This window comes from Nicotiana tomentosiformis, chromosome 4 (assembly GCF_000390325.3).
Source record: "Nicotiana tomentosiformis chromosome 4, ASM39032v3, whole genome shotgun sequence".
Lineage (NCBI taxonomy): Eukaryota > Viridiplantae > Streptophyta > Magnoliopsida > Solanales > Solanaceae > Nicotiana > Nicotiana tomentosiformis.
This window is the reverse complement of record NC_090815.1, coordinates 135,921,605-135,936,358: the sequence shown is the minus strand read 5'-3', so window position 1 is coordinate 135,936,358 and position 14,754 is coordinate 135,921,605. Positions and strand designations below refer to the sequence as shown.

General features: G+C 35.5%; 2 protein-coding genes across 4 annotated transcripts; one reads left to right on the top strand and one right to left on the bottom strand.

Annotated features, from left to right (window-relative positions):
* Positions 1 to 305: 305 nt before the first annotated feature.
* LOC104111747 (uncharacterized) lies at positions 306 to 4,349 on the top strand. The gene is made up of 7 exons (XM_009621508.4): positions 306 to 655; positions 810 to 899; positions 1,177 to 1,257; positions 1,383 to 1,514; positions 2,627 to 2,845; positions 3,174 to 3,266; positions 3,869 to 4,349. The coding sequence occupies exons 1-7, from the start codon at positions 443 to 445 to the stop codon at positions 4,028 to 4,030; spliced, it is 990 nt and encodes a 329-aa protein (XP_009619803.1). The 5' UTR covers positions 306 to 442; the 3' UTR covers positions 4,031 to 4,349.
* Positions 4,350 to 4,746: 397 nt separating this feature from the next.
* On the bottom strand, positions 4,747 to 13,529 carry LOC104111746 (pentatricopeptide repeat-containing protein At1g76280). 3 transcript variants are annotated; one of them, XM_009621506.4, is made up of 14 exons: positions 13,313 to 13,528; positions 13,170 to 13,224; positions 12,994 to 13,051; positions 12,036 to 12,214; positions 11,601 to 11,708; positions 11,019 to 11,201; positions 9,689 to 10,150; positions 9,402 to 9,497; positions 9,115 to 9,288; positions 8,339 to 8,566; positions 7,324 to 7,467; positions 7,041 to 7,229; positions 6,323 to 6,442; positions 4,747 to 5,593 (listed from the first exon to the last, which is right to left on the bottom strand). In XM_009621506.4, the coding sequence occupies exons 1-14, from the start codon at positions 13,324 to 13,326 to the stop codon at positions 5,204 to 5,206; spliced, it is 2,400 nt and encodes a 799-aa protein (XP_009619801.1). In that variant the 5' UTR covers positions 13,327 to 13,528; the 3' UTR covers positions 4,747 to 5,203. The 3 variants fall into 3 exon arrangements, 2 of the variants coding, with proteins under 2 accessions (XP_009619801.1, XP_033516037.1); XR_001972379.3 differs by having other exon boundaries at positions 5,389 to 5,593; positions 6,323 to 6,500; positions 13,313 to 13,529; XM_033660146.2 differs by lacking the exon at positions 11,601 to 11,708 and having other exon boundaries at positions 13,313 to 13,529.
* Positions 13,530 to 14,754: the final 1,225 nt, after the last annotated feature.

The window sequence follows — 14,754 nt, the reverse complement described above, 5'->3', positions numbered from 1 at the left end:
CAAAAAAAAAGAAATACAAAAATTGCTTATGCTGCTACTCAATTTTTTTCCCTTGAAACAACGCCTCAAATCTCCAAAAGATACTTGTTTTTAAAGAAAAAAGTAGTACTTTTAATATCTAAAGACACATAATATAAAATAAATTTAAAAAGAGATTTTGTATATTGTATTTTAAAGTCTCACATTTCTTTGATTTGAATATCAAAGTGAATTCAGCCTGCTATTTGTGTAAAGATCCCTTGCGCTGAAAAGTGAGCCCAATAAAACATATAATCAAGAAGCCCACCGGAGGACCCGAAAGCCCATAATCATCACTGACTCACTCAGAGTGACGCTTGACTCATTCCTCTTCCCATAAGCTTTTCATGTTGTTATCATCAATGGAGATAATAGGGTTTTAGCTAAGGAAAACAAACAAAAAAAATCACTTAATCATTCTAAAATGTCGTCGTTGACGTTGAAACCAATATTTCTGTTGCAGTCTTACGGTTCTTCGTCAGTCGATAGTCGACGGCTTTGTTCTTTAATTAGCTTCCAGAAGAAGAAAACGTTTCGCAAACAAAGATTTACTTTGAGAGCTCAATCCTTCGATTCATCTCCAAATAACAACGAAAATGACAGTAAAAACGATTCCAAACCTCCCAACGGCTCTATGGTACTCAAATTTTCAGTTTTTGTATTTTAATATTTTATTTGGAATTAGTGTAGTATTTTTTTTTTAAGTTGAAAATGTTAGTTTGCCCGATATTCTAACAAAAATGCAGGCAAAGCAGGTTGAAAGATATTAAATTTAATAATGTTTATTGCAGCAAAAGAGCAGAAGAGAAATTCTATTGGAGTATGTACAAAATGTACAACCAGAATTCATGGAGTTGTTTGTCAAAAGGGCCCCACAACAGGTATTAGCAATAAAGTTTTATACTTTGAAGAATTTTTCCTTTTTAAATTTTTTTCTTGTGCATTTTCACTGTATATAGCAGGCCTAATTGGCCCAAATAGAGCGGAATAGATGTAGAGGACTCGTATAGATGAATCCAACTATTTTTTATTCAGGTAAAGCTGTTAGGTTTGATGATGTAGTGAAGTAAACATAAGTGAAAGAGCTAATGTAACTGAAACTTGCTTGAAGTTCAAGGTACTAACGTGACATGTTTTGATAATTCTTATATGTGCTAGGTAGTTGATGCGATGCGCCAAACTGTGACAAATATGATTGGAACTTTACCTCCACAATTTTTCGCCATTACTGTAACCACGGTAAGTGGCTATGATTTCAAGGCTTTGCTAGCCGTAATATCTGAGATGAGACGTGCTTTGATTATGGACGTACATGTCATCTCTGGGGCCGATGCTAATTTTGGGCGATGTTGATTTATATGTAGGTCGCCGAAAATCTTGCTCAGCTTATGTATAGTGTGTTGATGACTGGATATATGTTTAGGAATGCTCAATTTCGACTAGAATTGCAACAAAGCCTGGAACAGGCTGCCCTTCCTGAAGCACAGGAGGAAAAGGTAAGTACTTTTTGGTGTGTTGATTTTGTTGCCATTTTCTGGAACTATATTAATTACTACTCTTTACTGCCAAATAATGCATCAGTTTCAATTTGGATTATTTACTTCAACATTATCTTGGTTGTTTTGGAGTTATTCATGTCTTCTCTCAGGTTGAAGTCTCTTAGCATCACTCATGGGATAAAAGACATTTAACACTAAATAGTAAACGGATTAAAACGGGCAAATGAAAATTTAAAAATATTCCTCAACGTAAGGCTGATGGGAAGTGAGCATCCATTCTCTTATCTTAGGTAGGTGCACATCTTCCAAGTTAGCAGGGTAGTCAACTTGCTGTTTTTAATACAAGAGATGGAAGGGTAAATGATATTAATCTGTTCGTAAAACTATTTCTGGTTTGTCTCTCTTTGTTCTCCAGAAAACTTTGACCGGAAAAGAACATATGATTTTGTTTAAAGATCACGATGTCACAATAAAATGTTGACTGAATAACAAGGAAAAGATTTTAGTAGCTTTTTAACTTATTCATAGAGAAGCTTTCAGTTTGTCCCGGTGTTTATGTTTCCCTTTATTTCTTGTATCCCCCCCCCCCCCCCCCTCCCTCTCTCTCTCTCTCTGTTTTTTTTTTTTGGTTCTGCTTATGGAAGGTAGAGTGTTACAATCTTTGTTCCACTTTTCTAAATTAAACCTTTGAGTCCTTCTGAGAGTGGTTGCTGTTTGTCTAGTGTGTTTCACAATCTAAGTTAAAATGAATGCAGTCGAAGTTAGAATTTCTCGGAATTGTTATATCATATTGTCAACTAGAAGTCTTCAATAAAACTATTCTTGCATTACCGGTGATTTTACGTTTATGACTTTTTAACAATTTCTATCATGTTGTCTCAAGTATCCACTGCTCAAATACCTTTCTTTTCTTTTGTTTTTTAAAAAATGAAAATTTGCTCTTTTTCTTGCCTGTCTTTTTGTCTTCTGGTCCATCTGAAAATACGTGTCCTTTGCTGGATCTGTGAAGTGTGAAGTACATGTCTGTCATCTGCTAGAACTGTTGCTTGAATTTGGTTGCCAAAGCCAATATTTCTGATGAGTAACTTAGCACTCTTTTTACTGTTCAGGATTCACCAGATTATGCATCAGGTACCCAGAAAAAGGTGACTGGAGAAGTCATAAGGTGGAATAATGTAACAGGCCCTGAGAAAATAGACGCTTTGAAGTATATTGAGTTACTTGAAGCAGAAGTAGAAGAATTGAATCGTCAAATGGAAAGGAAATCTGGTAGCGGTTATAACGAGCTGTTGGAATATCTGAAGACTCTTGAGCCCCAAAATATCAAGGTCAGACAGCTTGCTGCTTGAATTTGGTGAGGGTATTTGCCATTCGATGTTTTAGTGCAGGTGGGGAGGATATTTGAACATTCTGGGATTTTTTGGTGTAGGCAGTTATTGCTTAAAAACTGTTTGCTTTATATTGGTTTTTCTGATTTTGCTTAACCACTATGGACGAGTAATATCTATTTCACCGACCTTGAACTGCTGCTGAGTCCATGGGCAGGCTAGATACAACCTTACGATTGAGCTTTTATTTATGTATTTATGTAATTGTGTAATTCTAAACGGAGGAGGTAAATTTGTATTGATTTTTTTATGTAATGACATATTGCAGGAGCTAACCAGTACGGCCGGAGAAGATGTCGTGCTCGCCATGAATTCATTCATTAAGCGTCTCTTAGCTGTTTCAGATCCTAGTCAAATGAAGGTATAACATTTTCATAGTGCAGCTGTTGCTTATAAGAGAAATATTAGTTACAGCGGTCATTGTCTTGATTCATTTCTGCAAAGATTCTTACATATCGAAGATGTTTAAATATCATTTAATCAATATGGATTAACTTAATATATCCTTAGATCTTTTATTATGGAGATGTGTTCAAAACTCTCCTCTCCTTGTGCCCATTTTGGCTAAAACAGGCTAGCTATCAACTATTGAGATTAATATTCCTGGGATCCTACAAAGAAGTGTCAAAACCTTATTAACAAAGATGTTCTCTTTGTATAGTTAGCTATGTTGGAGGCCTACATCACATAGTACCCTTCATGGAAGATGGCTATGGGATTTAGGTGCTCTTTAGGTGTATTGGAGTTTGTTGTTAATGGTAATATTTACATTGTTACCCAAAAAAAAAAAGATGTTCTCTTCAAAAGTTTGTAAAATAAGACAAGTTTATTTAAAATAGCAAAAGCAAAGCCTACACAAACTATGTATACTTTTGTGTTCTGTAAGATATGCAGCAAGTATTGGAATGTATGAACAAGATATTTGTTGGTATGCTTATCACTTTCCTTTTATATGGAATGCAGACTAGTGTAACAGAGACAGGTGCCCCAGAACTTGCCAAACTGCTATATTGGCTCATGGTGGTTGGTTATAGTATACGGAATATTGAAGTCCGCTTTGACATGGAACGGGTACTAGGTACTCCTCCAAAGCTCGCTGAGCTGCCTCCCGGTGAAAATATTTAGACACATAAAAAGTGTCTATTATAGCAAGCATAAAAAGTTGATGAGCTTTTGTTGGTGGAGAGGGGTCAATAGTAAAAGGTTAACGAGCTTGTTCGACTATCTGGGAGGACGATAGCCAAAATTGGTTTTAGTGGCATTTTCTTCATTCACCTCGCTACCCCACTCCCCTTGTTATTCTCAGATTGAGAGCATTATTAAATTGTACCTCTCCGTTGATGGGAATGACAGCATGTATTCCAGAAGGACTAGCGTTCTGATATCTGATCTAACGACTTGATCTTTGAGGAATTACTAATAATATTACTACCGTTTTATTTTATCTCCTTTTAAAGTTTGATATTAAGAAAACCATTTAATAGTATTAAATATAAAGGGTACTTGACTAAATTTGCAAATTATGATTATAAAGGATAGTTAATGCCTTCTTGGTTTCCTAAAGCATAAGTAATTTGCAACAAATAACAGGGAGTGCGATGGACTGTCATTTGTTTGGTAAGATACTAAGATGATGTATTTTATTGGTCTCCACGACAATTCATTATAAATTGCAAAAAAAGGAAAAAAGAAAAATCGCTAAATTTGACATTTTGTACATATAATGTGATGGTCGCACGGTTTTGCTGGTAATATGAATTTTCAAATATAAATCTCCCCTAGTAAGTGTTACGGCGTTTATGGCTTGAGAAGAGTAGAAGAACGTAAATGAAGCAACTGAGTCATGTTCAAGTCCTCAGACACCATGCACACTTTCATTGGAAGTATAAGAAAATAACGGCTTACACATGTCAAAGGCTCTTTTCAACACTAATGTACATCCCTGTTGGTGCAACAAAATGAAGGATCAGTCAAAAGAATCCTACCAAACTAGATTATTTCGTGATCATAATTTTTTTTCCTAATTTGTTCTGCTGAAACCTTTAGCTGCTACTGCTGTACAATCAGCAAGGCATAGCACACAAAATTGCCAGGATTTCATACTATGGAAGATTCTGACTCCGACTACCTATGACACGCCTGGATTTAAATGATAACCATATCCTCATTAACCCATTCCGATCCTTCAAATATCAAGAGTTTGCAGTATCAGAACCGAGCGCCATCATACCAGGCGATTTGCCAGATTAGAAGAGTCAACCAACGTAGTCCAACCATGAAACCTTCATAGAGAAGCACTCATGAAGCAGGATTATTTGAAAGTCTCCTGGCCCATTGACTTTCACTAGGTGACCACGATACTGGATATCCAAGTATGGCACACCATCTTAATTGTAGTAAGGCAACAGTAAGATATTCCTTTGAGTCTTTGAAAGGCTCAAGAATCTGGGACTCATCTTCCAAGTCCTCACCAAGAATTAGACTTTCGAGTTCACTTTGCTTTTCATCCGTAATGTTGTCACACCCAGCAATCATTCGCACACTCAAAACTTGCAATGCTTCCATGGCAGTATTGTAGAATCCATGGTCTACGTATGCAGCGAAAACATGACTGCAAGTTGATGGATCTGGCAGAACCCCATGGACATGCATCTGTTCCGCAATGAGCTCGATGACATCTATTCTTCCCTGAAAAAAAAAAACAGTTTCATGACCTAGTTAGAAAGCGTACATATTTTCTTCAAGCAGTAAAAGGTAAAATGCAGCTGGACTTTTCATTCAACTTAACAAGTGGATGGGTTCATTCAATTTCTCGCTAAACTAACAGTCCTCTCCACTCCCCCCAACCGTCGAGCAAGTATTTTCTTCTTTCTCCTCTCCCCCCTCCTCTTGTTCTCTAGCATCCTAACTCCCCCAGAATCCTCCTCTCCACTGCCATCTATGATTAACATTTCTAAAAATGTGTCCAGCGCTCTTCTGGAAGAAATCTAAGCTGAGAAAACACTACCTCTATATTTGGGTTTTTTTCAAGCTTTAAGGAAATACCGGAAAGGAAAAATGATATCCCATTTGACCGAGGTGGAACTTCTAGTTGTTGCAATAGAAGTAGAATTGCCTTGAATTCAGTTACTGTCTTATGGTAGCCCAAGACAATAATAATTGAAACAGCAAAAAGATTGATTGTGAAGCTTCCTTCCTACAATTTCAAGATGAGGTACCAGGGTTCCACCAAATACCAGAAAAGAAATTCAAATAAAACCTTTTTCTGTGCAACAATTTCATGTTATTCTATACATACAATAGATTTGGCTTCTAATTTACAATTATCAAAAATAAATAAATATTGGCTCTACTAAAAGGCAAGGATTTTATTAATAACAATACAATACCTTGAAGGTTGATATTTTAGTTAATTACCTTCTCAGATGCCACTTGAAGAATGGTGTTATATAAAAGTACATCAAGCTGGATCCCTTCTGAAATTCCTTGATTCAACAATTTTAATGAACCATCAAAGTCCTCAGATCTCAACAATATCTGACAGCAGAAACAACTCAGGTCTCAGATGGAACATCAGTGGGCACCATTTGCATATCTAAATAGTCATAGAGGGGAAAAATAAGCTGGTGAACAATAACCATGCTTCATTAGCTATCTATTCTTGTAGTACATTCGCCCAAAGAAAGGGAACGCTTTTTATTCACCATAAGCTAAGATCTAGTGTAGCACTTAGGCAGATAAGTGATGGTTGTGGCAAGGCATTTTGTCCCAACCAATGGCCAATATATTCGTTTAAAGAAAGCCCCTTCCAGCTCAATAAAGTATCAGACAAACCCAAACTGTTGCAGCGTTTTAGAAAACAAACAACTTAGTTATGGTGGACTTGGGTTTACGAGGTTTAGTGAATCATTTGATTGATTTTCTTGGCAAAGTTTCTAAATAGTCAAAAGGTTAGCGGGATAAGTGCTAGAAAGCACATACTGCCCACTTCATAAAAAGTCCTTTTCACCAAATAAAGAAGGCTAGGTGCTTAGGCCAAGTTTGTGCAAGTTTACTTTTTATTTTTATTTTTATTTTTCTAATGATCCAGCTTCCGCAGATTAGTGAGAATAGCTAAACAAGACTAAACAAATACCTTTAACAGACCAGTTAAAGTCACTGCTTGAGGATTGAAACCATTGCGTAACATCATAGAGATCAGGGCAAGTGCAGATCTGAAACATCCAATAATGCTACAGCAATCAATCATGATGTTATATGTTGCAGCATCAGGTGGAACTCCAGAAGACACCATAGATTTGAATATCTGTGTTGCCATTTGACTCTGAAAAGAAAAAAAATAGACTCAGTCAGCAGACAGTGTAACTGATATAACTATGAGACAGATGCTTATATAGTAGAAATCCTAGGTTGATTACCTCTTTAGCCTCAACAAGGGAATGCAAAACTGTATTATAGACAGGTGTGATCATATAAGTGTCGTAACGAGAGAACCGATTCTCCGCAGCATGTAAATATTGAATCAGCTCCTTTATCATCCCTTCTGTTCCAAGCGCTTTCAACTGGAAAATAAAGAAGAGTAAAATCCATGGATATTGCACTAAAGCATGCAGTCATTATAATACTGGAACTTAAGTCTTTTTAGTATTAGGGCACAAAACAATGGAGCATCTGCAGTAGAAGCATAAACAAAAGCTGCAACGTATGGAGCTGTTTCATAACTCAATTCAGCACTAAAATCACTTTAAGGATTGTGTGGCACTTAAGATACTTTACAAACCTCAAGTGAGAAGACGCTGGCCGATTATTTAATCTGAAAATGGTGAACTCATTAGATGTTATATTACATGCTTCTATATACAATAAACTAATATTTAAATGGTGAGATAGCCTAGTGGTAAGGGCCTTCCATCGCAACCATGAGGTCAGGGCTCCAGTCACTAAGGGAGAGGGGTGGTGACAAAACACTGCTGGTCTCCTAGGTAGATGGATTTGGAGGAGGGTGAGGCTTACCCCATCAAAAAATAAAAGAGAGTTTTTTGTGTATATGAGCAGACACTATATCTCTTTCTTGTAATCTTTTGCTTGCATCCACTGGATGCTTTTAATGAATACCCCTTACTTCATTAAAAAAAGATTTAAACACATTCCTGTACAATATTTGACAATTATATGAAATGTTGTAATGATTATCTAACAAAAGATTTAGTAGAGAAACACTATTATGAAAATGCACATAAAAATATAAATAAACTATTAGCATAGTAGACATTAGATTAAACAAACTATTACATCTTCAATATTTAAAATTCAGTGACCCAAATCATAGCAGATTTACTCATTCAGATCATCTCTACTTAGCTTAGGAAGTAAAACAGTAGTCAAATAGATCAAAACCTAAATTTGTTTTAGTTGAGGAAAAGTATCATTTACCACATTCTTCAATGACAGATGACTGTGCTGAAGGCCGTTTTTCATCATATCCATTTCTATAGCATTTATCCTTTTAGAAACATCCACCTGTGACAGCATGTTGCCCTCTTCATAAGGTGCATTCACATTACCAAACAGTGAGAATAGCAATTCATATGTCCTGATATTTGGCTGGAGATTCAACTTTTTCATCTTAGCCAATATCTGAACTGCTCGTTCAGGTTGATCCTACAATATTAATTTGTAAAAGAATCACAAACTGGACATCTCAGTCTAATACAATTGACAAGAGAGATGTGCAATTCTATCGAAAAGATGCTGAAAAAACAAAGTGATGCTGGATATGGCAGAATTTAGAAGACCCTAAAGCAATATATCTAGTCTTTAGGTACAACAAGAGGGGGCGTTATCCATATTTGAAATTCTAAGACATTTAAGTTAGAGGGTAGTTATAGTGGCAACATTTTAGCTTGACATACAAAACGCTTTTGCTGAAAGCTAGCTCAAAAATCTCATATTCCTTATAAATCCCGAGAAAACAAAAGATATGGCGGTGATATCAAGATGTGAAGAAGCAAGAATATGCTCAGAGGGATAGTTTTGACTAGCAAGAAAAAGAAAGCTGATTGGTCTTATTGAACTATCCACGAACCTACTTAACTGAGAGTCAAAAACCTCACCAGTTCCGACTGTACTCATCTAAGGATGGGACCAGTGATGATCTACTGCTTTGAATTATATTGTGTTCTTTCCGAAACAATTATGTACTGTCTTACCAGGACATCACATGCTTCAAGGAAAGCATTATAAGGACGAGGACTTCGGATTTCGGCCATCTCATCCAAGAAAGCCTCTGCCCTATCGAGTTGTAACTCTCTGCTGCAGATGACTGCTAAAACAGCAAGAGTTGAATCATGAGGCTTAATATTTTTCTCTTGCATAACCTTTAACTGCAAAATTTGAAAAACTGCATCATGTCAAACTGAGAAAACCACGAGCAAGTATTATCCTTGGAGAAAGGGAAGTTCTAAAGAAGATTCCTATGATAATAAGTATATCTTACCACTTCCACTCCATCACTAAAGCCTCTTGTGATAACAATTGCCCTAATGAAGCCATCATATGTACTCCCTGATGGTTGCAAACCAAGAGTTTGCATCTAAACAAAAGAGATGACTTAGTGAAAAACGGACAGGAAATTCCCTTATGATATTGAGACAATTGTTATTGGCATATTTCTGTGTTCAACGATGATATGTGCCTAGCCATATGGTTCTAAGGACTATCCTACTGATCCCTGCACTCACATTGACCAAATGGAGACATAGCAACTGGACATTGTAGTAATACCTGTAACATTAACTGCTCAGCCAAATCACAGCTTTGAACTTTTGCACAAGCATGCATGACATCATTGAAGGACCACCTTAAAAGCTTCGTAACAGATGCACTTAATGGTTTTTTTACTGTGCTTATTTCAATGCTGCCAATACTTTGCCTTTCCAAGTCAAAATTGGTGCTACCCTCTGTGTTGAGAGATGCATCGATGAAACTCAGGTTGCCAGTGGAAGGTGCTGGAATATCCAATCTTAAATCACAAAACCTTCCTTCAGCAGTTCTACTTATGTAAGAGTTTTCTCTAATAACCAAGCTCACCATGTGTTGTAAGGTTGTGTAGGCTGATTGCAGATCTCTCAGCTCTGCAAAGGACCATATAAACTTCCTAAGAGAAATAACGCTGAGACTGTAATATTTACTACATTCCTTCCAGATTTCATGGACAGCAGACAGGTTTTGCTGCAAAACTGCAAGCTGAAACAATGAGCTTAGAACAACATTTATTCAGACAAACAATTAAACTGCTGTCTTAAGAACTATATTCAACATTCAAAAAGCTGATTTAGAACAAAATGAAACAGAAATAATTAATTGAATGGTGCATACTACCTAATTTGGTAGGAATGAAGAGGGAGGAGTGGATTAAAGGAGGTAAATAGTTTATTTGCCTTGTCCCTGGCGAGGGAAAATCTGATTGCACAAGTTCTCATTTCACTTCTTGTTAAGACAACGAAGAAATGATCTCCGAAGCAGTTCTCAAGAACAAGAGATAACATTTAATAGAATATAGATCATACAAATTAGTGAAGGCAATGTACCAGGAAGTAAACCATATTATCCAAATAATTATTGCTGGAGAATATTTAAGTTACCAGCCGATGCTAAATAAGAAGCTCCTATACAGCATATCATATAATCACAAGTTTCACAGTTGGCTATCAAATTAGATTTCTGCTAGACATCAGGAATCAGTTGGAGAAGAACGCAACCTACTGGAAGTACCACCTTTTAATTACCAATGCATAATTGGTTTTATATCACAGCATGGTTGTTGACCTACCTGTGACTAAGTGCAGAATTGGTTTAATAGATTTCTTTAACGGGGACTGCTGAATATGAAAATTTTTGTTACACAAAGTTCTATGGTTTTTAGGTGTTATAAGCAGAAAAGAAGCATCAAAACAGGGGTTTATATGAATCAGTTCTATAACCAGAATTAGCATGAAATCAACGGAAATGATTCATTGGGAATATAGTAAGAGGGACAACTGGAAGACAGATTAAGATTTTAAACTTTAACTACAGGGCAGTAACATTTCTATTGAAAGACCTCTAGACACACCTTGAGAAGCTGAGCATATGTTATCTCATTCTTTCCCACCATCTGATGCTCCATCAAACCCATACATTCATTAGCATAATCTACTGTATGTGTTTCAGAACAAGCCACCAAGAAGTTGTTATAAACAGGCAACATAGAATAACTATTTGGGTTTTCTTCCATGATACTCATCAAACTGAGCGCCTGAATGAAATAAACAAGAAAACACTTTAATATGGAGCTAATGAAACAAAAAATTTACAAAGGGAAGTATTGAAATAAGTGTCTCGATAGAGATATCAGATGGAAACACATAAAATGACACATGGCAAGGGAAAGGCAAGTATAATTTCTCAATAATAATGCAAGTTGTGAACTTCCAAAAGAATATTAAGAAGAAGTCAGATAAACCGACAATGTGATACGCCAACTACACCTTGCAATAAATAATAATATCCTCCATCAAGCACCTAGATGTCAGTTGTCCAATTAAAATTCTGGCAATTCATAAACATTCATCTTCGGAAAGGTAGAAAAAATACCATTGAGAGTTGAAGTTTAACAGTTATCCTATAAGATCTTTTAGCACCAGGATGCTAGTACCTCCTTTAAGTAACCCCCTTTACAGAGTGCTCGAACGGCAAGAAAATAGCACTTGGCACTAATGTCGATTTCCTTCTCCTCCATAATCTTCCAAGTCTCCATCACAAACTACAGCCCGAAAAGAAGAAGAAGGAAGAAGCACAAAACTTATTCAAGTTATTGTTCAGACGAGACAAAAATATATTGCAAAATGACATTTCAGTGTGCTTATTTGTTCTTAGTAGAAGTAAGAGACTTTAAGGTAATTGGCACGGGATATGTCAATAATTCTTTGTCTGGGTATCTAACCTAGCATATACAGCATAGTTGATTGACCATTTAAACTATCAGAGGCTATGAATTTGCAATATGTGCTCATCTTAGAACTTTTCTCTAGCACAACCATTACATGCTACATGAGAAGAAAGGAAAATGGACGTCTATTTGCATACTTACTAATGGATCAGGCAATCTTGCACAAGTTTGCAGGATAGAAGCGAAATCATTGGCGCTCAATTTGTTGTTTCCAAGACTAAATTCATAGAGAAGACTAACAGCTCTGCTTCTCTCTCCAAAGACAAGTGCATCAACAATTTGTTTTTGCCCTAATCCTGAAACAGGCTCCTCGACATGCCCTAAACAGCCAAAAGACCAAAAGATTAACTCTTTTCTCCTCAACATTCATTTCCAATTGACCTTACCAAATTAATATTTGAGTAAGACACCTACCACTTGTACGCAAAAACAAGTTACAATACTAAGGGATAGTTTACTACGCAAGTTAATAGGGAGATTGTTATCCATGAATAACAATTCATGAACTGTCATGTAATGAATAATAATACAAGCACTATTATGCATAGATTGCAACACCCTAATCAAGAATAAAGTTTTTCGTACTATTGCTAATACACGTAATCTTATTCCTTATTCTATTTTTAAAGAAATAATACTTGATTCCTGCTCAGGTTATGTAGGTAGTGTTTATACTAGAAACCAAATGCTGTACTCATTAATGTAAAGTACTATGCCGACATTTTTTTTTATCTGATACACAAAAACAGTCAGGATAAACATATATCGTATGCAGGGGCAGAGCTAAGTTGTTTAATTGAATCCACTTCGTTTAAAAATAAAACTATGCAAATAGAGTAAAAACAATTTTTTTTGGTATATTTACACTGTTCAATCCCATTGACAGAAGGAAAAATTCTAGTTAAGTGACAAAGGGGGTTCAAAGATTGTTTTAAGTCGTAGGTTCAAATCCCAGGAATGACATTTCTAGTGGCTCCGACACTAATCATAAGCATATCCTTTTTGCATTTCTACATAGATACATGAATCTTGTGTCACAAATAAATATGGATATTCACATTCACAAATACCAACAAGTTGATGATTTATCATTTTATACCGCTAGAAGTAGTGAAAGTTCTCATAGCTTGGCTAAAGCCTCCGATTTCCTTCCCTCCCTACAAAATAAAACTCTATTAGAATTCAGCTTCATTTAATTCAACAAAATGTAGCAAAACTATAAACAAAAAATAAAAAATAAAAAAAATCAGCTTTTACGGCAAAAAGTTAACTTACATTTCGAATATCATTTAAAAGTGTTTGCACTATCGAACTCGCACGGACTTTCGATCTGGTATAAATAAACATATAATAAAATTACATATCCGAAAAAAGCAAGCAATTGAATGAGTTTTGAATAATTAAGGAATTGTACTTACAGAAGTTTAGGCATGTTTACAATGCTTCCTATTAAATAACTTAAAACTTTCGGTTCAACAAATTAGCGAAGAAACTCGCCGGAGCGGCGAGTCTATAAGTCCGGTAAATCTATCGAGTATAGGTTGTAGCTAGCCACCTCCGGCGAGTCGCAAAGAAGACACTGGTTCCTGGGCTTCTTTTCCTTTTTCAAACACATTACTGGTTTTCGGCCCACGTTACTGGGCTTCGGTTAAAATGTGTTAAAAATAGAACGGCTAGCCAGTTTTTGGACTGTTAATTGAAAAATAGCCGTCGTTTGCAAAGTCATTGAAAAATAGTCATTATTTTGCTTCAACACGAAAAGTTCCGGTATAATATACTAGAGATTGGAGCACATGCGTATGAACTTTCAACATATTATGTTAGACCAGTATATTATGCTGAAACTCCTGTATATTATGATGGAGTTCCAGTGTATTTATACTGGAACTCCGTCATAATATACTGGAGTTCCAGCATAATATACTGGAATTTACATGTAAAAAATTTGAACTCCAGTATATTATGCTGGAATATTTTTTGAATTTTGAATAGTATTTTCGTTCAAATTTATCTTTATATAAAAAGTGGCTAAATTTCGATTATTTTTGAAATTGTGACTATTTTTCAATTACCACTTGTAAATCTGCCTATTTTTTAATTTCACCGTAATATGTGGGCCTATAATTCTACTGACTGAGACCGATCTTTCCATGTGAAACTGATATTTTATTTTTAATTTTTTATGCAGGGGAAATATTTTGTAGTACCTCGTAAATATTTTACGAAAAATAATCAACATGGTCCTTAATGTATTTGGGTTGCTTTATTTGATCCTTGGTATATCTATTTTGACAAGTATAGTCCTTAATGTATGTAAACATTTGATACATTTGGTCCTCAGTCCTAGTTAAACCAGATAAATATTATTCTAATTTTGTGGCTATGTGAAAAAATCTCATTCTAATACATTTTAATTTTCTTAAACTTAGTAATATTATAAGATCAACGGTGTCAAACATTACTAACTCTTTTCTATGTCCCATTAAATTTTAATAACTTCTGAAAAAATCTAATTTTTTCCTTCCTATATAATATTTGAAACTTAATTTATCAAAATTGTTCTAGTTTTGTATATTACTACCCGCCCTAAACAAGAATCACTTATAAATTATATACAATCCATTATTAGTGTCTTAAATTAGGGGATTCAGTTACTTCCTTTTCATTTTTTCTCTCCTCTCCTCTTTCCCATTCACTACTGAACAAGGAAAGAAACCGATCGACAACTGAACACAAAAGAAATGAAAAACGTAAAAGAAATAACAACTCATATATAGCACTGCCTCTTCCCTAGACCATGAATGCAAACAAGGCACCAAACACAACTGAAAATCCAACCACCATTTTCTATCATAGTGGA

Excerpts from the sequence above, each read along its gene's own strand:
- LOC104111747 (XM_009621508.4), top strand. The coding sequence starts at position 443 with ATGTCGTCGTTGACGTTGAAACCAATATTTCTGTTGCAGTCTTACGGT. Across the intron at positions 656-809 it reads AACCTCCCAACGGCTCTATG|CAAAAGAGCAGAAGAGAAAT; the intron begins GTACTCAAATTT and ends TGTTTATTGCAG. Across the intron at positions 2,846-3,173 it reads TTGAGCCCCAAAATATCAAG|GAGCTAACCAGTACGGCCGG; the intron begins GTCAGACAGCTT and ends GACATATTGCAG.
- LOC104111746 (XM_009621506.4), bottom strand. Across the intron at positions 9,498-9,688 it reads CTGAGCAGTTAATGTTACAG|ATGCAAACTCTTGGTTTGCA; the intron begins GTATTACTACAA and ends TCTTTTGTTTAG. Across the intron at positions 7,230-7,323 it reads CCCTTGTTGAGGCTAAAGAG|AGTCAAATGGCAACACAGAT; the intron begins GTAATCAACCTA and ends TTTTCTTTTCAG.